General features: G+C 38.2%; 1 protein-coding gene across 4 annotated transcripts in view; it reads right to left on the reverse strand.

The window, feature by feature from the left end:
* SCML2 (Scm polycomb group protein like 2) overlaps positions 1-23,403 on the reverse strand; it is an 87,553-nt gene that overhangs the window by 51,218 nt on the left and 12,932 nt on the right. For 3 of the 4 annotated variants that reach the window (XM_032620799.1, XM_032620800.1, XM_032620801.1), the window contains exons 2-6: positions 17,024-17,069; positions 13,974-14,042; positions 9,145-9,215; positions 8,109-8,343; positions 4,374-4,462 (exon numbers count right to left, since the gene is read on the reverse strand). In XM_032620799.1, the coding sequence (XP_032476690.1) occupies positions 4,374-4,462; positions 8,109-8,343; positions 9,145-9,215; positions 13,974-14,042; positions 17,024-17,045 (486 nt within the window). In that variant the 5' untranslated portion in view covers positions 17,046-17,069. Of the gene's footprint in view, positions 1-4,373; positions 4,463-6,104; positions 6,227-8,108; positions 8,344-9,144; positions 9,216-13,973; positions 14,043-17,023; positions 17,070-23,403 lie in introns of those variants that run through there. The other variant, XM_032620802.1, reaches the window with a different exon arrangement.

Consider the following 23,403-nt stretch of genomic DNA (forward strand, 5'->3'; position numbering starts at 1 on the left):
GCACCTATTCCAAACTTTTATCATTTGCCTTAAGACCAATAATGTTTCCTCACTATACATTCATCAATTTATTTGTTAACTGACTTTCTCCTAAACCACAGAGTAAGCTCTCTGCCTTGGTGTTGGAATATAGTAGACTTTCAATCAATGTATGAATCCTTCCCTCCAGCCTTTGTCAGTATCCTATTTCACAGTAAATCGAGGCCATCAGGAATGAACTCTATCAATATTCTGCCCCCATAATTACAAATTTAAGTCTATCTGGGGACACTTTTCAGCTGGTCTTCAGTTCTTGCTAATGTAACTGATGAACTTCCTATCTACCAAATAGTCAAGAATCAGCTTTCCTTTTAACTGACCTCTACTAAGTACCTGATATGGGTACTTATACATCATGAAGGTGAGTGGGTATTTCTCAAGGTTCTAAACTTGACACTCTTCTCTTCTCCTTCTATATATTCTCTTTGGACTAGCTCATTCATGCTCAAGGCTTCCACCCCTACCATTTAAGCTGAAAACTCCCAAATCCACGTACCCAAGCCAAACCTTATTTCTAGGTTCTAAATACTTTATGTCTAATGTCTGGTGGTAGACATTCCTCCTCAAACTTCCCAGAGGCACTTCAACATGTCAAAAACTAAACCTAACTTCTCCCTCTCTATGTATTCATCTTCCTGTACTCCCCCATCCTTTCTTCATTCATCGAACAAACAAGTACGTACCAGGACGTATGATAGGCACTGCAAATACAAAGCCATGTTAACTTTTATAAACGAACTCACAGTCTAGGAACCAAGAGACTGTGAAAATAATAATATAATCCAATAACCACAAAGACTGACATATGGGGGACTTTCCTGGTGGTGCAGTGGTTAAGAATCCGCCTGCCAGTGCAGGGGACACAGGTTCAAGCCCTGGTCCGGGAAGACTCCACATTCCGTGGAGCAACTAAGCCCATGCGCCACAACTACTGAGCCTGCACTCTAGAGCCCGCGAGCCACAACTACTGAAGCCCGCGCGCCTAGAGCCCGTGCTCCACAACAAGAGAAGCCACCGCCATGAGAAGCCCGCGCACCGCAATGAAGAGTAGCCTCTGCTCGACGCAACTAGAGAAAGGCCCGCATGCAGCAATGAAGACCCAACACAGCCAAAAATAAATAAATAAATAAATTTATTTTAAAAAAAGACTGACATATGCACAAGGCGCTACAGAAGTATAAGAATACAGAGGCAAAAATATGGAAGGTATCCTGGAGGATTTAATGCCTGAAATGAATCTTAAAATAAAAATAGGAATTAACCAGAGATAATCAGCCTAAAAAAAGGAATATTGTATGGACAGGCTATTATAAGCAATTCAGAACATAAAATCCAAAGCAAGAAGTGGCAACTGTAAACCAGAGAGATCACAGAGCACCTTAAAGGCCATATTAACAAACTTATACTTCATCCTGAATGCAAATGGGAACTTCAAAGGAGTTTTAAGTATGGAATGATGTGATATGGCTTCTGTATCAGATATTTCTAGCAGTTGTGTTTAAGGGTGACAATTATAGGCAGTTATAAGGCTAGTTGAACAGTCTAGGCAAGAGGAAAGCCTGCACAAGGGGCAGTGGTATTAAGGTTAGAAAGAAGAGACACAACAAAGAAATAATTAGCAAGCTAAGTAGGTGGGCCTTCCTAATTAATTGGCTATCCAGAGGCCAGGGTCAAGGAGGAGTGAGGATTTAAGATGGCTCCTGGCCAAGTTCCAAGCTTGGCTGAAAAGAGCACCCCACAAATCAGTAAGAGTAAGAAAAGAAATCCAGTAGAAAAAAGGCAAAGGCTATAATCAGGCGATTCACAGAAAAATAAAAGGCCATTAAACACATTTTAAAAGTTCAATTTCACTGGTAATCACTTCAAGGCAAATTACAATGGGATACCATTACCATTCCCAAGGCAAATTACAATGGGATACCATTACCATTCCCAAGGCAAATTACAATGGGATACCATTACCATTCCCACCTCCAAAAAAAGATTTACAAAATTTTAAAAGATAGATAACATTCATTGCTAGTAAAGGTGTGGGAATATGAATATATCTATACACTAATACTGGAGCATAGTTTGGAACACCCTTTTAAGGTGCAATTTAACAGTATATTTCAACACTTAAAGCATACATTCCCTTTGAACCAGGAATTCTACTTCTAAGAATGTAGGCATTCACACTTATATAAAAAGTTCTATATGAACTATAGAACATTCTATAAGAATGTCCACTGTAGATGACTTAAACAAGAATATGGAGACAATCTAAACATCAATCCTTAGGGAGAGGTTAAATCACTTACGGTAATCCATATCACAGAAGAGTACAATACAACCTAAAATATATATGAAACGAAACGGAAATTTCAAAAAAATCCATATTTTAGGGGAAAAACTAAATCACAAAATATATTCCAATTTATGTTTAAGAAATAAAAGCCCATATATGTTTGTGAATGCACAGATAAAGGTCAAGAAGAACATTTTGGAGAGAACAGTAGAATGGAGGAATGGACGGGATAAATGGACACTCATTTTTCACTTTAGTTAAGTATATAGTTTGATTTTTCCCCACACACAAAGGTAAATTACTTTTATAATATTAAAAATGAAAAACATAATGTGACATGCGGCATGTGACTAGCTGATAAAGCAACTTAATAAGTAAAATAGATCCAGTGGCTTTTCTAAAGCCACAGCCTAAGCTAGTAAGTATTTAATAAAGACTACTACTAAACACCTCTTTTGTTGTTAGCTATCCTCATTGTATGCTTTACACAATGCCCAAAGGGATTGCATTCACCTGTGCCCCTTGCTGGTAGGGCAAGCCCACTTACAGCATTCACGCTGCTCAAAGCTATACTCCAAGATTTTTTCTTTGCAATGCAGGAATCATGTCAATTGACACTGCACATCTTTATATCTTTAATCTTCTTGAAAAGTTTTTAAAACGTACAATCAATGTTTACCATTCCTGATATGAATGGTTGTAATAAAATTTAAGTGACTGAGAGAACAATGAGGACAGACAGTGAGAAAGAAATATTTTGACCCGTAATTTAACTAAAACTTGGCTTTCATTCATTGTTTCTTAACACAGTGTACTCTTTCAACATTTTCTCAAGAGCATAAACTATTTTTGGAATTTTCCCTCTTTGTTATATAACAAGTATTTCCTTGTAACAAATTCTTTCTGATGACTGTTTATAACATTCTTTTACTTCTGCAACCAAATCTCTCCAAGTAACTTTCAAGTGGTTGTTTTGTCCCATCATTTTCTCCAATATCAAAGACACCACTAACATAGCAAACTGAGGCGAAGCTTCACTTCTGAAGGTACATAAAAAATAATAACGAACATTTGCTTCCGGTAGAGTACCCCTTTTTGTATCTGAGGTCAAGAAGGAAGGTACTAATTCATTTTGACTACTGGATGATTAAAACTGAGCCTTTTTTATGACTTGCTGTTACGGGCTGAATTGTGTTTCTGTGTCTCACCCCCCACCCAACCAAAATTCATATGTTTAAGTCCTAACCCCAGTACCTCAGAATGTGATTGCATTTGGAGATAGGGTCTTTAAAGAGATAATTAAGTTAAAATAAGGCCATTATGGTAGGGCCTAATCCAATATGACCAATGTCCTCATAAGAGGAGGAAGTTAGGATGCAGATACGTAGCTCATGTATCTTTTCCTCCCAAAGAGGAGAAGACGACTATCTATAAAACAAGGAGAGGGGCCTCAAAAGAAACCAAGCCTGCTGACACCTTGATCTCAACTTCTAGCCTCCAGAGCTGTGAGAAAATAAATTTCTGTTCAAGCCACTGTTATGGACTGAGTTACATCTTCCCCAAATTCATAATTTGAAGCCCTAACTCCCAATGTGACTATATTTAGAAACAGGACATTTAAGGAGGTAATAAAGGTTAAGTGAGGTCCTAACAGTGGGGCCCTAAGCCCATAGGACTAGTGTCTTTTCTAGAGAAAGGGAAACCAGAGATCCCTCTCTTCCACGCACGCACAGAGAAGAGGCCGTGTGAAGACAGAGCGAAAAGACTATAAGCTGAGAAGAGAGGCCTCACCAGAAACCAACCCTGATGACACTTCGATCTTGGACTTCTTGCCTCCAGAAATGTAAAAAAGTGAATTTCAGTTATTTAAGCCACCCAGTCTGTGGTACTTTGCTACAGCAGCCCGAGCAGACTAATACACTTGCCAATCAAGTAATTTTAAAACCATTTTTGCTTTCCATATCAGAGAAGACAAAGCATTTAAGCACCCACTGAAACAATAAAACCACAGCCCAGTTGATGGAAGCTTTTCATAACTCTTTCTCACCTTCTTAAAGAATGTTGCAGGTGCCATTTCAGATCCACTCAGTGTTCGCAAGAGGAACATTGGCCAAGATGATGTGTTCATCTGGTACCCTATTTTATAAAATAAAGCAGAAATCAATTTTAAAAAGCCTCCCTGTGATATTACAGCAAGGTGGTATTTAAAAAAATGTTTCATTTACCATTCTCCTCCAGAGAATGACTTTCTTATTGACGAACTCAAAATGGGCAAGAGGAGCTGGTGTACCCTCCAATCAGTGCTACTGTATCCACTGTACTATTAAACAAGAATGCTACAGTGGGGGTAGAAATTCTCATCTTAAAGAAGCCACTAGCTAGGGTTCACCAACATACACATATATGTTGGGAATGGGCCATAATACTAGGAGAAATCCAAGCCAGAGCCCAGGAGAGCTTCCATTCCCCACCAACAATCACACACGCAGGGTAAAAAGGCCGCAAAAGACTTCCAGTCCCTGTATATGTATAGCTGATTCACTTTGTTATAAAGCAGAAACTAACACACCATTGTAAAGCAATTAAACCCCAATAAAGATGTTTAAAAAAAAAAAAAAAAAGACTTCCAGTCCCTCTTTTTCCTCAGAGCCCCTGCCTTATTTCCTTTCCGAAAGACAGTTTTCTGTCAAACTCAGCAAATGTACACTTATGATGGTGCATTTCACCATATGTAAATTTCGCCTCAAAAGGAAAAAACACGTAAATAAACAGTGAACTCTAGTTAATGATATGCATGTGAACGTATTTAGGAGAAATGCACTGATGTCAATAACTTACCCTGAAGTGCATTTAAAAATATGATGGACTGATGAATCGACAGGAGGACAGATGGACAGATAAGTGATAAAGCAAGTATAGTAAAATGATAACTGGTAGAACCTAGGTAGTGGGTATGTGGGGGTTCACTGCAAAATTCTTTCACCTTTTTTGTAGGTTTGAAATTTTTCATACATTATATTGGGAAAAAAGACAGCTCTCACTTTAGTAAACTTTGCTCACACTAAATGATCTTATCTTAGAACTTTTATCAGATACTATCAAAATAGACTCAACAGGTGTCTTCTCTAGAGATCTCATCAATTAATGGTGAATATCACAGCATCTGGCATGTGCAGCGGGGAGCAGCGGTCTGCTAGTTTTAGTATTTTCTGGGGGCAATCTGTTACATGCAACACTTGCCTCCCTTGATGCCAGAATTGGTGAGAACTTGGCATGCATCCCTGATGAATACATGCATTAAGATAGGGAGGCACATGAATCACATTGGCAATGGGTCCATCAATAGGATAAAATACGCAAGGAAGTTCAGACAGAAAGTCATCCTATAATAATCATGTACCAAAACACCCTTAATCTGACTAGGAAAATAATTGTTGCTAGGGAAAAATGGGGGAGGGTTGTTACACACTCTCTTAAAATAAATCAGTATTATTAGTGATATCTAATAAATAGTTATCCACAGCATGGATTCTCCACACTGTGGTTAGAATAGTACATAAGAATCATCCTCTGGTCCTTATGCCTTTCTCTTAACCCCCATCTTATCCTATTACATGATGTACCACGATTTTCTTTTTTAATTTAGCATTTTTTTTAGTTCTTTAATTGCCTAAAGTCAAACATAGATTAAAAGGTCAAAAAAGATCAAAGTGCACATTAAAAATTCAAACATAGATAAAACTAATCCATGATATTAGGAAGTCTGGACAGTAGTTACCTTTGGGAAGGAGGAGGATATGACTGGGGATCAGCAGGAATGGGGCTTCTAGGGTGCTGACAATGTTCTATTTCTTGATTTGGGTGTTGGTTATACAAGTGTGTTCATTTATAAGCTGTACACTTTTCTCCATGTATGTTGAAACTTTAAAAAACACCTTTTAGGGACTTCCCTGGTGGCGCAGTGGTGAAGAATGCACCTGCCAATGCAGAGGACATGGGTTCGATCCCTGGTCCAGGAAGATTCCACATGTCACAGAGCAACTAAGCCTGTGTGCCACAACTACTGAGCCCACACGCCACAACTACGGAAGCCCGCGTGCCCTAGAGCCCATGCACCACAACTACTGAGCCCACGCACTCTAGGGCCTGTGTGCCACAACTACTGAGCCTGTGTGCTGCAACTACTGAAGCCTGGGTGCCTAGGGCCCATGCTCCACAACAAGAGACGCCACTGCAATGAGAAGCCCATGCACCACAACGAAGAGTAGCCCCCACTCGCCACAACTAGAGAAAGCCTGTGAGCAGCAACAAAGACCCAACGCAGCCAAAAAAAACACAAAAAAAACACTTTTAAATAATAACCTTTAAGGTTTAAATAAATAAACCTTTTAAAAAGGAAAATGAAATAAGTTGTGTTATATTAAAATGGAAACTATTCAAAAGCGCCTGATGAGCAAATTGGCAAAAACTGTATTTTTTTATTATGTGCTGTCAAAAAACACACTCATCAGCATGTACTGCTATTTATTTCATATTTTTAATTAATAAACTCTAAAAGTAATTTGAAAAAAGAATGATTATAAACTTGGTTATGTGTTTGAAATGCTGACAATCACAATAGGTATGTTTCCTTAAAACAAAATACAAACACATAGTATCATATTGTAAACAGAGAAATAAAATCCAAACAGGGAAGAACTAAGTCTCAGGTTTATATTATGTCTCTTACAGAATTCTGTATGATTTAAGAAATACTATAAACAACGAAAAGTGTGAATGATATGAAGAAAGAAAAGGGGAAAAGCATAAAACACATATACCCTAAACCATCTTCTTGGAATAACACATCTCTGATTAGTTTTTTCAAATATTTTAAACCAAATTAGGAATAAGTAACAATTACAGCAAGGACAGTATAAAAAGATATTGCTAAAAGTGTAGTTATTATTATCTTACATTTTTGGTTCTCAGGGAATTTTTCACTAGTAGGAGACAAAAAAAATCCATTCTCTCACTGTGCTTTATAATAGAGAATTTTCATTTTTAGCATTGTAAAGAAACAAAAGCCAATACCCACCATTCACTCACAATGTAGAAGTAATAAACTAAACCCTTATATTCTACAGAATACCATGGTACTCTTATTAAAAGAGAAAAATTTTGCACAAAATTAGTGTCACACACTTCTTACCTTTTAAAAACCTGGTCAAAATTGAGAGCTTTGTATTAAAAATCTTTGCTGAAGAGTTCCATCCATCTCCTCCTTTTCAAAGATCTATAGGTACTGACTCCTACCCCTCTCACCATGACTTCTTCCCACATAGGTGTAATGAAATTTCCAAGTCTGAAACTGGAGTCCCGATGTAAAATCATACCCTTCTGCTGTGCTCATCCCCATACCAAAAATGATGAATGGCTCATTAGACAATATTGAGGGAGGAAGAGACTCATATCAAATGCTACAAACTTCTCCCCCAGAAGGGTTTCTGAATCTGCATGTGTAATCCAGTAGAGCTGCTTCTGACATTTCAAGTTTTAAGGCAGAATGAGTCTTGCTCTGGAGTGGGGAACCTTTAGCACACAAATGCCAAATATGTACTTAGGTGAAACTCTGTAACATATGGTACTGAGTTACTTTCTCATACATTCTCCACAGTAACCACCTGACTATCTATTTGTAAGAATGCCCAGAAGAAGAGATTTTTAAAAGGCCAGTTAAAATTGCTTCTATTGAATATTACATTAAGAAAAATATGTTATTTTAAGAACTGTTTATCCTTACCCAGTGGAGGCCGAAGTAAGTCCCCCTCCTTTTCACATGTCCCAACAGGCTGTATGTCCGGAGAATCAACAAGCCGCCAAAAATCATTTCTGTTGTCACTACCATCCAGTCTTAAACGTAGCCTGGCACCAGTAATTCCAACGACTGTGGCGATACATATTGAAATCATATTGCGAGGGTCATGGGCTTCCAATTTCATACCAACTTTGAAGTCATTAGCTGGTGGAATCTGGGACTATATATATACACACATATAAATAAAATTTTGTTAAAACGCATCAACTATAAGAAAATCAAATGGTCAGTTTGATTTTTAAGTACGTTTTAAGTAACAGTCACAGCAGTTGGTGAACAAAGTAAGAGCTATAAGGGTTAAGAAAAAGATCTCCAAACCCTCTCCTTGGCTTGACATGCAGCCTGACTTGGCTGCCCACTGCTGGTCTTGCTAATCTGCCCACTTCCAGGCAACCCAAATACAGCCTCAAAAATGCATCCTGAGTGGCTTTCTAAAATAAGAATATGATTAGGCCATCCCCCTTAAAATAAGCCAAACGGCAGCTCACCACCGCCTAACATAAAGTCCAAATCCTCAGTACAGGTTAAAAGCCACCGCACCTTAATCTCATTCCCATACTATCACTGCTACCCACTTTGTGCTTCAGCCACTCCATACCATCCCTTAACACTCAGGTTCTTTTACACCCACGTGCCTTTCCTTTGGATGTTCTCTCTGCCTGGAATATCCCTCCCCTCATCCCAATCACCTCAGATAGCCACCTCTTCTGTAAGCCCTCCCAGTATAGTTATCACACTTTTCATAATTAATTATTTACATGTCTGTCTTTCTCTCCAGATCTGACATAAAGTAAATTCTTAATGAATGGATGCAAAGAGACCATCTGGTTCTTAAGCAGCACTACCACAATCCCACTATCTCCTCACACTACTAGAACCTAACAATCACACAGGCACCCTTCAACAAGTTAATAGTTTACATCAATATATACAACATGACATCTACAGAATTTTGGCATACCTGTCTGAAACACTCTGAAGGAGCACTTAAAGATCCAGTCTCTTTCAAGTAATTTTCCCAGTTAAAATCATCTGGAAAAAAACACGCAAAAATAGTTCTGTTGTTTCCTTTTTTTGGCCATGCCATGCAGCTTGTGGGATCTTAGTTCCCCGACCAGGAATCGAACCTGGGCCCACAGCAGTGAACGTGCCAAGTCTTAACCACTGGACCAGCAGGGAATTCCCATTAATACATATAATATGTATACTAACTTTCAGGAATAAATGGGTTTTAGTTCCATATCTCTTCCAAGAAATACTTCTTAAAGAACCAAATTTCCTGATCTACATTTGACTACCGGCATGGAAATAAAAAATAAGACAACTTCCTAATAACAGCTCTGATATAAATTACAATCCAGATCATCTTAATGAAATGAAGACTGCAGCACAGTGATTCCGAAAATGTGAACTCTAGAAATAACTAAAGGACTTTTTATAGAGTAATAGCAAATTCTACTCATGTCTCAAATATAAATTTACTCAAGACGTGTTTTTACCATTTCATCCCATTACTGTGAAGGCGCTTCTTTGTTTTTCACAGGGATCTAAAGGTGTTTAGATGTGTGGTATAGCAGAAATAAAGCAATACTTTATGGAAAGAAAAACTCAGAGAACCAGCATTGTTTCTCAACTGACTATTAGATCCCCATCCAGGGTGTTAAGAATATGGTAGCAGAACAAAGCAGAAACCAGTCGTCAGTGCAATGACTGATATGCATTGCTGTAATTATCTATATTTTCTACAAACTCTTGCTGTCCTTTCTCTCACTCAGTCTTCATGATATATTATAATGCTAGAAGAGAAGGTCAGAAAGCAGTATACTTTGCCTGGACACTTCAATTCACTGTGCCAGTCACACTGCCAAGACACTGAAAGACTTGATAGCAGTATTAAAGGTACTATTAATTCATACAAAGTTTAATTCTCATCAACCATGAGGTTTTTTCTATACTCTTGTCTAATTTCCTCACTATAAAAATATTGGGTTTGACAGTTCCCTCCTAGGGGAATCTGTGTTACTAGCCTCTTATATATCCTTCAAAGGATATAACAGTTCCACTTACACACTGCTAATAAATGCTTAACAGCCAACTTTCCATAAAATACAAACAAACAAAAAGCCTGACTGGTAGTGTTTGCAGATTTCTGTGGTGTAAATACTACCACCATGGCTGATTGATTGCAAGGTGCCAAGGTAAAGTCACCAACCACAAAGTTGGGAAGAAATGTGTACCACTGGCTCTCCCAAGCTGATGTGAGCCAGCTTCAGAATACCACTGTTACCTGAAAGTATGCATTTATATGTGTATGTACACATATTATATATGGTATTAAGCATGTCATATGTAACACTGTATACCCTTTTAGAGATTTTTCCACTAAAAAAAAAACTACTGGGTTTAATTCTTCTTCCAGATAATGTAAAGCAAGCACTACCACAGTGCTGAAAGGTATGCAGCAGAATGTCAAGAACACAAGCTCTGGAGCTGAACCTGCCGCCTTTCAGTCAGACTCTGCCTCTTACTAGCTATGTGACCCTGAGCAAGTCATTTCACTTTCTCAGCCTCAGTTCCTTCATCTATAAAATGAGGAAAGTAATACATATGGTATAAGGTATTTTGAGAACTAAGTAAAGTAGTACACATGCAAGTAACTCAATAAATGGTTTATGTTATTATTCTAAAACTAAATGTCACAGTTGTGCCTAAACTTAAGAATACTGGATAGTTTTATTAAAAGTGAAAACTGAGATCTGTGGTTCCAAAATTTAACTGACCAGGTTATTTCAGTGACCTCCTAAGCACTAACCTGACAATCAAGAGACCCAAGGTTCTAACTGAAGCTCTACCACCATATGACCTTGGAGAGCATTACAAAAGAAGAACAAAACAAAACATGAATGGGGGAAAAAATCTGACTAGGATGTCATTAAGGAGCCACCATACCAGGAAGAAAGGAGTATAAGTTGAAAATAATGACTGAGAAATCAAAACCATTTCACAATTATACCTCAAAGAACTTAATTAAGACTCTTCCACAAACCAGTTACATTTGTAAAATTTTCAATGACATTGGAAAATACTTTATCCAACACAATTTTTAAAATATTCTATTACTATTTGTGTCTTAATGGGCTATAATTTGAACTAGCAAATCCTTTATACCAGTGCTCCATAATACAATTATTTTCTATTGCACTGCTAGTTAATTTAACCTTTGGAGCCTTAATTTTTTTCTTTATTCATAAGGCAAAAATTTTTAGTCCACAGGACCGTTCAGCTTGGTTGCCCATATGATGAGAGTCTGCCAATAACATGGGGGAAACACACATAGCAAAAGGCTTTACTAATTTAGATTTGAAACATCTACAATATCACAGCTGGAATTGCTGACCAGGAGCCAAAACAGTCAAAGTCACAGACAAGCATGAAGTTCCCGTCTGCCTCTGCATCTTATCCTCACTGACAGATTTGGGGGGGGGGGGGATTTACCCTTTCTCAGAAAGGAGCCCTGGGAACTCATAGGCCTGTTCATGAGACAGATGTACATACATAACTTTGTGATCTGTCACCTGCACATGTTTATGGTCCTTCTTGTTTGATTTGTACTCTATTCTAGTCCATACATTAACCCAAACACCTTTCAGCAAACTGAACATAATCTATGAGGCCCCCCAGTCTTCTACGGAGTAAATCAGAATCATAATGTCTTCTACCAGTGCCGGGTTTGGGTTCAGAGGCTATGTAAAGAAAATGGGCAAAATATCTAGAGCTTGAAGCTTCTCAGCTGAATGATCAGCACCCAATACCTCATAGCATTTATCACAACTGTAACTGGGCATTTGTTTAATGTCTACTTAAGCTCAAAGACAGCAAGAATCATGTCTGTCTTATTCATCAATGGATTCCCATAGAAGGTCACCAGTATGTGTCAGGCACTGTACTAGGTACTGCAGATGCAGCAGTTAATAAAACAGACAAAAATCCTGGCTCTCTTGGAGCTTACCTTCCAGCAGTCACTCACTGATTTCTAAAATAAGATGTTAGAGCGAGAGCCCTGAGAAATATCTGCAGATGTCTGTCAATTTGATTAAGTAATATCATTTTTAATCAGAATTTCTCAGAGAGTTTGAGAATTTTGAAAAGTTAACTAGTTTCAACCTTTAAGAATATATTTTTTCAAATTTATTTTCATGCAATTTCCAGAATAGGAAAATCTATAGAGACAGAAAATAGATAAGTGGTTGCCTAGGGAGAGGCACTGGGAGGAAATGGGGGAGTGGCTGTTAATTGGGTACAGGATTTCTTTTTAGGGTGATGAAAATGTTCTAAAATTGATTACGGTGATGGTTACACAACTCTGGGAATGTACTACTGAGAAGGACTGAATTGTATATTTGAAATGGGTGGATTGTATGATATACGAATTATATCTCAATAAAACTGTTATATTAAAAAAATGGAGGGCTTCCCTGGTGGCGCAGTGGTTGAGAGTCCGCCTGCCGATGCAGGGGACGCGGGTTCGTGCCCCGGTCCGGGAAGATCCCACATGACGCGGAGCGGCTGGGCCCGTGAGCCATGGCCGCTGAGCCTGCGCGTCCGGAGCCTGTGCTCCGCAACGGGAGAGGCCACAACAGTGAGAGGCCCGCGTACCCCAAAAAAAAAAAAAAAAAAAAAAAAAAAAAAAAAATGGAAAGGAATTTGTAGGGATAAGGAAGAACATTCTAACCTCATGGCCTCCATTTCCTTTGGAGGGTTTTGGGGGTTGGAAGGAAGACCTGAGGAACAAAACAAGGCCAATGAGAAAGAGAGCTAAGGAAACACTGAGGACACAGCTACAGTGAGAAAGAATGACTCCATGGGGATTACCTCTATAGGCAATCTTCCTGTAGGAACAGAAAGTCATGGGTGAACTACTTACTCCAAGAGTAGGGCTGGCAGGGCAGGTACAACAGAAAAACAAGGGGCAAGGGGTCTGCCTGGAAATCTCTGGTAAACACAGTAAGTTTGCTGTAGTATTTTTTAAATTCAGCCTTTTGTCTATGTATGACTTATTTTCTCATTTTCCTTAAGAGCAGGTGCAATGAGTCAGATTCTATCTCCTGAGTCTCTGATGTAGTACTATATACATGCTGTTCACAATAAAAAAACTTAAAACATGAATTAATAACTCAGACTTCATAAATAAAGTTAACATTTACTGAACATTTACTATAAGCCTAGGCATTATATTAGGTGCTTTACACTCATTTTCTTTAATTCTAATAGTTCCACGATATAAGTAGTATTATCCCTGTGCTACACAGGAGAAAAAGGAGACTAAGAATGTTGAGTAATTTGCCCAAGGTCACAAGGCCAGTAAAGAATGAGGCCAAGATTCTAGAACAGGTCTGTCAGACCCCCTCAATGCCTAAGCTTTAATCCACTGGACTGTCTTTTGACCATCAAAAAAGGACTTTCACATTGACTCTAGTGTTAGAAGAGTTTTTATTAATAATCAAATTATTTTAAATTGGTAATTCATGGTAATTAATAACTATATATCTTTAATTTGGCAACATTTGCACTGAAATACAGGGTTATCTTTTAACTTAATCCCTCTCTACGTGAAACCAAAGTAAAATTTCCAAAATTAAACACTATCTTTTTGACCTTTCCTATTGCTTAGATTTTATATTTACAGGAGCTTACTAAACAGAGATTATACCAAAAGCAGTAAGAAAAGAGTTTATATCAACACTGAGTGAGGAAGAAAAATATGTTGTACTCAACTAATTTAAAACCTACCATCTTGCACAGAAGATGTGCCTGACTGAGGAGCTTTCTCTTGATTCTCCTTCTTTGCATCCATTGACTCTTAAAAAAAAAGAAAGAAAATAGTGAGAAATAACAGAAGGCCAGAGAAACAGTTTGAAAGAGTACTTATAAAAACCATAAACTAAACTATTTTCTAATAGAAGTCAGTTTTAATTTTATAATTAATATCCTCATTTTCTGCATAGGACTTCACTTTCCAATATATAATGTACCTTTTTTAAATTTTTATTTATTTATTTATCTATCTATTTATTTTTATTTTTGGCTGAGTTGGGTCTTTTGTTGCTGCGTGCAGGCTTCTCTCCAGTTGCGGCGAGCGGCGGCCACTCCTCGTTGCAGTGCGCGGGCCTCCCCTGCTGCGGAGCATGGGCCCTAGGCGTGTGGGCCTCAGTAGTTGTGGCACGTGCGCTCAGCAGTTGTGGCTGGAGGGCTCTAGAGCACAGGCTCAGCAGCTGTGGCACACGGGCGTTGTCGCTCCGCGGCATGTGAGATCTTCCCAGAGCTGGGCTCGAACCCGTGTCCCCTGCATTGGCAGGCGGACTCCCAACCACTGAGCCACCAGGGAAGCCCATAATGTACCTTATAATTTGCTTATTTGTTGACTGTATGTCTCACTTCACTCAAATGTAAGCTCCAAAAGATCAGGAATTTTTAAATTTTACTTTGTCTCCTTTGTTCACTGCTGTATCCTCAGTGCCTAGAAAAGGACCTGGCATACAGAACACCCTTGAGCATTTGTTAAATGAATGAACAAACGAACCAAAATGAGCTGAGCTGATCCTTACAATGTTCAGATTAATGTGCCTCAGAAATAAAGCGCATGCTTTTGAGAATTTAAAACAAAAGGGGGGCTTCCCTGGTGGCGCAGTGGCTGAGAGTCCGCCTGCTGATGCAGGGGACACGGGTTTGTGCCCTGGTCCGGGAGGATCCCACATGCCGCGGAGCGGCTGGGCCCATGAGCCATGGCCGCTGAGCCTGCATGTCCGGAGCCTGTGCTCCGCAACGGGAGAGGCCACAACAGTGAGAGGCCCGGGTACCGCAAAAAAAAAAAAAAGGGAAGCTAAAATACAATGTAATTCAATGGACTAGGCAAAGTTTTTCTCTGTGCTAGGCTGAGGAACTCAAACAGTACTGGACCTTGGGACTTCAAGTCTAAGATGTATTTCATCCACATTTATTACAGTATATATTTCTTAAATGACTCATTTAAAAATTAATCATAATACTATTATTATGCTGAAAAATTAACCAAAATTCTTTAATATTATCAAATAAGCAGTCAGTATTCTCATTTTCCCCATTGTCCTAAATATTTTAAATGTGTCTGTTTCAATCAGGACCCAAATAAAGTCCATACAGAGCAATGGCAGATACATTTCTTAAATCTCTTTTGATCTATAGACTCCTCCTCCTCCTCCTTCTTTCCCCCTTCCCCTAGCAATTTTTTGCCGATACCAGTTCAGATTTTTCCAGCCTGGAGTTTGCTGACTACTTCCTCATAATGCTGGGTTCTTCTGGTCCTTATATTTTCTCTAAATTCGTATTGCTATTTCGAGCCAGAAGAGCTTAACCAGATTCAGGTTTGGCTTCTTTGGGAGGAAGAGAGAAGATGACTTCATAGGTACTTCTCACAGGGGGTTCCTAATATACCTAGTTCTCTCTCTTTTTGTGATATGAGCTGCCATGGATGATTATTGCCTAGATCCATTAGTTCATTAGTGGCTGCAAAATGGAGGTATTCTAATTATCGTCCTGTCTTTATTAGCCAGAAAACTTCTATAGAGAGAAACCTCCCCTCTTCAACCATTCAGTTACCTTGAGGTAGAGCTCACAAAGGGAAGTCACAATCAACACTTTGTTCTTTTCCTTTATTTTCTAGTTTTCAAGATAATGAATTGTATCCGTGGGACTTCCCTGGCGGTCCAGTGGTTAAGACTCTGTGCTTCCAATATAGGGGGCATGGATTCGATCCTGGTTGGCGAACTAAGATCCCACATGCCGTGCAGCCAAAAAATTTTAAAAATTAAAAAAAAAAAAGAGTCGTATCCCTACCATTCTCCACAGATGACAAATAAATTTTGTTTTGTTTTTTAGTATCATTATGAACTAACGAATTTAACCACACTTCATGTGTTTCCATCTATTGCTGTTTTACCCTTACTGATGCTTGAATTGTCAAGTGACAAGCTTCTTAAAAAAGAATGTATGAATGATGCCAGGTGTACCATTTAAGGTAACAGATCTACTTTCTGGTTATGACTGAGTGACTCTTCAAGATACGTGAACACTCGACTGGGATGTATGGGCTGCTCTCTATTTAAATAATTTGGCTAGTATGAAGACAGTACACATTTATATTTACTAAATAGTTCTACAGTAAGATTTTCTAATAGGAAAGAAAGTGAAATTATAAAGGCCTGGTTCCTGCTCTAGGGAAGCTAAGAATCTAGGTACAGAGACTATACTAAACTAATACACTTGACAAAAATGGAAATAGCAGAGCACAACATTCAGCATGCAGCCAGAGAAAAAGTCATGAGAGACAGAAGACTTAAACTGGGTCTTGAAGGAAGAACAGGATTTAGAACAACAAAGGTATGAAGAATGTATTAACAGGAAAGAAAACACAACTCAAAACAGAGAGTGCAAATGAGTGTGGCATATTCATGGGACAGTGAGCAAACTTCTCACTAGAGCAGGACAGGATGAAGCATTTTTTAAATCACCCATATTAGAGTAAGAAAATCTGGACTGTGATCTTGGCTGTCACAGATTGTTATATGACCTGTTCACTTAAACTCCCTCAGTGTCAGCTTTCTCATTTATAAAACTAAGAAGGGAAGACAAGATTACCTTTAATAGCTATTCAGTTCTAAAATTCCAATTCTAACCACCTAACGTCTTCTATAGCTTTACTTTTAAAAAGGCTTTTTTTCCCCCATACATTCAATCTACCAAAAGATACTCATTCCCAATGAATAAATGAAAATATTTATCATCTTTAGACAAGTAAATCTTACCTTCATTCACTGTTCGCCCCATGGTATCCCTCTCTGGTGTTCTTTCCTACAAGGTGAAAAATCAATTACTACCTCCTTTTAACGTAATACATTTCTGAATGGTGGTATTATTACAAATCAGCTATAATGGGACTACATCAAACTAAAAAGCTTTTGCACAGTGAAGGAAACTATCAACAAAATGAAATAGCGACCTACTGAATGGTGAAAGATATTTGCAAATAATATATCCAATAAGGGGTTGATATCCAAAATATACAAATATCTCATACAACTCAAGATCAAAAAAACAAACAACCCGATTTAAAAATGGGCAGAGAATGTGAACAGACACTTTTCCAAAGAAGATATACAAATGGCCAATAGGCACATGAAAAGATGTTCAACAACACTAGTCATCAGGGAAATGCAAATCAAAACTTCAATGACATACCACCTCACACCTGTCAGAATGGCTATTATCAAAAGACAACAAATAGGGCTTCCCTGGTGGCGCAGTGGTTGAGAGTCCGCCTGCCGATGCAGGAGACACGGGTTCGTGCCCCAATCCGGGAAGATCCCACATGCCGCGGAGCGGTTGGGCCCGTGAGCCATGGCTGCTGAGCCTGCGTGTCTGGAGCCTGTGTTCCGCAACAGGAGAGGCCACAACAGTGAGAGGCCCACATACCGCAAAAAAAAAAAAAAAAAAAGACAACAAATAACAAGTGTTGGTGAGGGTGTGGAAAAAAGGGAGCCCTCGTGCACTGTTGTTGAGAATGCAAATTGGTGCAGCCACTATGGAAAACAGTATGGAAACTCCTCAAAAAATTAAAAATATAACTACTGTACGATCCAGCAACCCCACTCCTGGGTATTTATCTAAAGAAAACAAAAACACTAATCAAAAATATATATGCACCCCTACGTTCACTGCAGCATTATTTACAACAGCCAAGATATGGAAGCAACCCAAGCGTCCATAAACAGATGAATAGATAAAGAAGATGTGATATATATACACAATGAAGTATTACTCAGCCATAAAAAATAAAATAAAATCCTGCCATTTGCAAACAACATGGATGGACCTAGAGGGTAGTATGCTAAGTGAAGTAAGTCAGACAAAGACAAATACTGTATGATTTCTTATACGTGGAATCTAAAAAAACAAAACAAATGAACAAACATAACAAAACAAAAACAGTCATAGATACAGAAAACAAACAAGGGGTTGCCACAGGGGAAGGGGTTGGGAGGAAGAAAGAAAGGTGAGGGAGATTAAGAGGCTCAAACTCAGCTGCAAAAAATGAGTCAGAGGTATGAAATGTACAGTGTGCGGAATACAGTCAATAATTATGTAATATCTTTGTATGGTAACAGATCATAATTGTAACTAGACTTATCGTGGTAATCATTTTGAAATGTACAGAAATATGAAATCACTATGTTGTGTAACAGGAACTAACATAGTGTTGTAGGTCAATTACACTTTAAAAACAAAGAAACAAACTCATAGAAAAAAAGATCAGATTTAATTATCAGATCAGATAAATAAATAATTATCTAACAAAGCAGGATAAAATACAGGCTCTTTGGGAAGTTAGGAGGTACTGTGAACTGGGAATATATAAGAAGCCTTCTCAGAGGAAATGGTAGGTAAACTGGTACTTTAAAGGTGAGCATTTCAATGAACAGAGAAGAATGAGAGAGGAATTTCAGGCTGAAGGTACAAAATGAGTGGACACTAAAGAAGAGCCTGCCTCCTCTACTTGATTATGAAATGCTGGAGTTGCTCAGGTACCTTCTGGGCTCTCATCTCCCTCTATAGTCTCTCAGGAGCCACCCATACACAGATGACTTGCAAAGCATTACCTTTCTTTCCCAGACTTCTCTGAAAGTCAGACTGAAATAATTAAATGGATTGGCTACTTGATACCACTGGGAAGATGCTGTCAATTAAGAACTATAGCCTAGCAGCAAAAGAAAAAGTGAAATATATAGAGAGTGCTGAATCGAAGCAGAAAGTAAAGGGAGACGAGCTGTAATCCAGGTAGGGAACAAAGGCACTTAACCAACTCTAGTCAGAAAGTAAAAAGCTGTGAATTACATTAAAGTTAAGTCCCATTACTACACAAAGGGATTCAGTTCAAAAAAACTCAGGGATGGGTCACACATAGAAGATATACCCAGGTTCCCATGTCCTTCTCTAAAATCTCTAACTCATAACTGAGTTCTGAATCTCAACTGGTATCAATTCCTCCCATTAGTTGAGTAAGTGATTTTGTAAATCCTAGAAGGTGAAAATATATGTTTAGAAATAATTAAAACCAAATCTTTTTTATCTTTTTTTAAATTGAAGTTGATTTACAATGTTGTGTTAGTTTCTGCTCTACAGCAAAGTGACTCTATACACATTCTTTTTTATACACTTTTCCTGAAGACCTAAATAAAGAAATCCATGTATCATGTTCACAAGTTGGAAGATTTCTTGGATAGGGATAAAAATGCACTAATCACAAGAGGAACTGGATTTAACCATGATTAAATTTTCTGTTTATCCAAAGGTACTGTTTAATCAAGATGGAGTAGTATTGGCATCAGAGCAGACATACAGGTCAATGGAACAGAACAGAGAGTCCTGAAAGGTCCACCTATATACGGTCAATAGATTTTCAACAAAGCGCCAAGGTAATTCAGTGGACAAAGGATGGTTTTGGTTTTTTGCTTATTTTTTCAACAAATGGTGCTAGAACGTATCTACATACAAAAAAAAAAAAAAAAACCTACAATGAGGTACCACCTCACACCCGTCAGAATGGCCATCACTGGAAATGAAATCATCTCAAGGAAATAACTGTACTCCCATGTTCACTGCAGCATTATCTGCAATAGTGAGGGTATCGAAACACTTAAGTGTCCATCGACAGATAAACAGATAAAGAAAATGTGGTGTGTATATGTCCAATGGAATATTATTTAACCTTATAAAAGAAGGAAACCTTGCCATTTGTGACAATACAGATGAACCTGGAGAGCATTATACTAAATGAAATGAGCCAAAGACAAATACTACATGGTATTATTTACATGTGAAATCTTAAAAAAAAAAAAAAAAAAAGGAAATATGTGAGGTGATGGAGATGTTAATTAACTTGATTGTGGAAATCCTTTCACACTATATATGAATATCAAATTATTACTTTGTGTACTTTAAATATACTACAATTTTATTAGTCAATTATACCTCAATAAAGCTGGGTGGGGAAAAAAAAGAATGGCCATCATTAAAAAGTCTTCAAATAACAAATGCTGGGGACTTCCCTGGTGGTCTAGTGGTAAAGAATCCGCCTTCCAATGCAAGGAACGTGGGTTCGATCCCTGGTCGGGGAACTAAGATCCCACATGCCGTGGGGCAACTAAGCCCGTGGCCATAACTACTGAGCTCGCCCACCTCAACGAGTGAGCCTGCATGCCACAAACTACAGAGCCCACGCGCCACAACTAGAGAGAGAAAACCTGCACGCCACAACCAGAGAGAAGTCCACGCACTGCAACAAAGTGCCTACATGCCACAACAAAAGACCCCGCATGCCTCAACGAAGATCCCACATGCCACATCTAAGACCCGATGCAGCCAAAACAATAAAGAAAAAAAATGCCGCACTGGGAGTGTGGGATGAGCAGATGTAAACTACTTATATAGGATGGATAAACAACAGGGTCCTACTGTATAGCACAGGAACTATATTCAATATCCTGTGGTAAACCATAATGGACGGACTTCCCTCGTGGTCCAGTGGTTAAGAATCCGCCTTCCAATGCAGGGGAAGAGGGTTTGATCCCTGGTTGGGGAACTAAGATCCACATGCCGTGGGGCAACTTAAGCCCACACGCCGCAACTAGAGAAGCCTGAGCACCGCAACTAAGACCTGACGCAGCCAAATTTAAATAAACAAACAAAAATGGTCCACATCAAAAAAATCTTTTAAAAAAACCATAATGGAAAAGAATATTAAAAAAAGAATGTCTGTATGTGTATAACTGAGTTACTTTGCTGTACAGCAGAGATTGGCACAGCATTGTAAATCAACTATACTTCAATTTAAAAAAAAAAAAAAACACTTACCTCACAACAGACAAAAACTGCTACCTTGAGATAGATCATAAATGTAAATGTAAAGCCTAAAACTATAAAATTTCTAGAGGAAAACATAGAGATCTTGTGACTTTGAGTTAGGCAATGATTTCTTAGATATGACACAAAAAAGCACAACACATAAAACAAAAAATTGATAAATTGGACTTCAGAACTAACAACTGCTCTTCAAATGACACTGTTAAGAAAATAAAAGGATAAGCTACAGGATTGGAGAAAATATCTGCAAAACACATATCTGATAAGAGATCTGTACCCAGAATATACAAACTACTCTGACAACTCAATTTTAAAAAGGCAAACAGAGCCCAATAAAAACATAATTGGCAAAAGATTTGGACAATCACTTCGATAAAAAAGATACATAAACGGCCAACTAGCATGTGAAAAGATGTTCAACATCGTTAGTATTCTGGGAAGCACAAATTAAAGCCACAATGATATACCACCACATAAATGGCTAAAATTAAAAAGACTAACACTACCAAATGTTGGTGAAGATGAGGAACTGGAACTCTCATTCATGGTTGATGGCAATGTAAAATAAGTATTCCTATTAAAATAGAACCTTCTTAGAGTTAAATGCAAAGCAAATATTCTTAACTTCAAAACCAGTGTTTTGGAATCCAAAGCACTTCCTTTAGAGGTAGAACCACAGACCAAAGAATAAAATATTCTACTTATCCCTAGATAAAAACAGAAAGAATTCCAGACCCCTTTAGTTTGAGATTAGCCATATTAGATAAAATCAACTCTTTCAGAGTTTGGAAACGTTTCCTCTTCAATTATTATAGTCATTCAGCACCACTGAGCAGACATAGACTCTTATGAAGTCCGAAGTCATGTCAAAAAAAAGACTTCAACATAAAAAAAGAACCCAAACTCTTTAGGAAATGAGTCAGTGATTCAATAAGCCTTCCCTTTCAGTCATTATGGTGTTACAGTGCAGTGAGTTTTTAGGAAGACATCATCAAAAGTGAGCTTGTGTCCACTGTGGTAATTTAAGGGTTCTTGCAGGGTCACGATAAAGTCAAAATCATTTGCCCTAAACACTCTCCTTCACTATAAACAGCCTTTACTGTCTTCCCTCTTGAGCCATGTAGCTTCCATGTTCCACCGCACCAATCATTCCAATGTAAAATGAAATAGTTTTCCCTTTAAGAGAATATGATCCTGCCCTGTTTTATTTCCTTTATATATATTCCACACCACCTAGAACAGCACTACGCACAGGTAGATTCAAACTGAACACCTGAGTGAATATTCACCAACCTTTAATAAAACTATTTCTTTTCAAATATTTTGAAATTCATAAACTTCACTGGAGACTTATTTTATTTCCTACTCTCTCCAATATTCCTACTATCCAAGTTCTATATTTGGCCTATGCAAATGTGTAAATTCTCATTCAATTTATGTACCAAATGTACAACCAAAGTGAATGCTTAAACTTACTTTTGAGCAAATAGAGTTCTGTCTTAAAAAGTATCACTACTTAAACTATCTTAAACTTCGAAGTGTCATGCACTATACAGACAAAACTGTACAGCAAAATATTACAGCATCCTCCTTGTTAGAAAAATGCCCAATCAAACTCTCTGATGGGAAAATGGGTAGTTCCATTCCAAAGGAACAAAGTAAATATACCAACTGTCTCTCTACTGGGCTCTCAAAACTACAAAAGCTAATCCATTTAAACCTGCAAAGAGAATAATCTTTTTTGTTTTACTTGAACACATGACTTTTAATTACAGACATTTATTTACAGACATGTGGGCATAATCCCATGTGTCAAGGGTTTATGCCCATAACAATCAACAAGACAAGGCCTCTGCCCTCTGGGAGCTCCCCGGCAGGGCTCCCAGGCTGTGGAGCAGATATGGAAGCAAGTCTTATATAATACGAGTTGTTTACCTGCTCACCTCTCCTCACAGACTGTAAAGTGACTGAGAATTACTCTTCCTTGTAGCTCTCCCACAGCTAGCACAAAGCCTTGCACTTAAAAAAAGTACTCAAAGGTTCTGTTAGTAACTAAAATCTCACTCTAAATGTATATATAGGTCTCTGTAGGATCATATGAGTAAAAGATTATTTAAGCATGGAGAGAAACATAGGACACACACTAGGCTGTTAATAAGGCTTACCTGGGAGGGTAAAGATGATGGGGTGTGTGTGGGAGAGGGCATTATAAATATATTTTGTGTGATATAATTCTATTTGTATAAAATTTTGCACAAGCTTGCAT

Source organism: Phocoena sinus, chromosome X (genome assembly GCF_008692025.1).
Source record: "Phocoena sinus isolate mPhoSin1 chromosome X, mPhoSin1.pri, whole genome shotgun sequence".
Taxonomy (NCBI): domain Eukaryota; kingdom Metazoa; phylum Chordata; class Mammalia; order Artiodactyla; family Phocoenidae; genus Phocoena; species Phocoena sinus.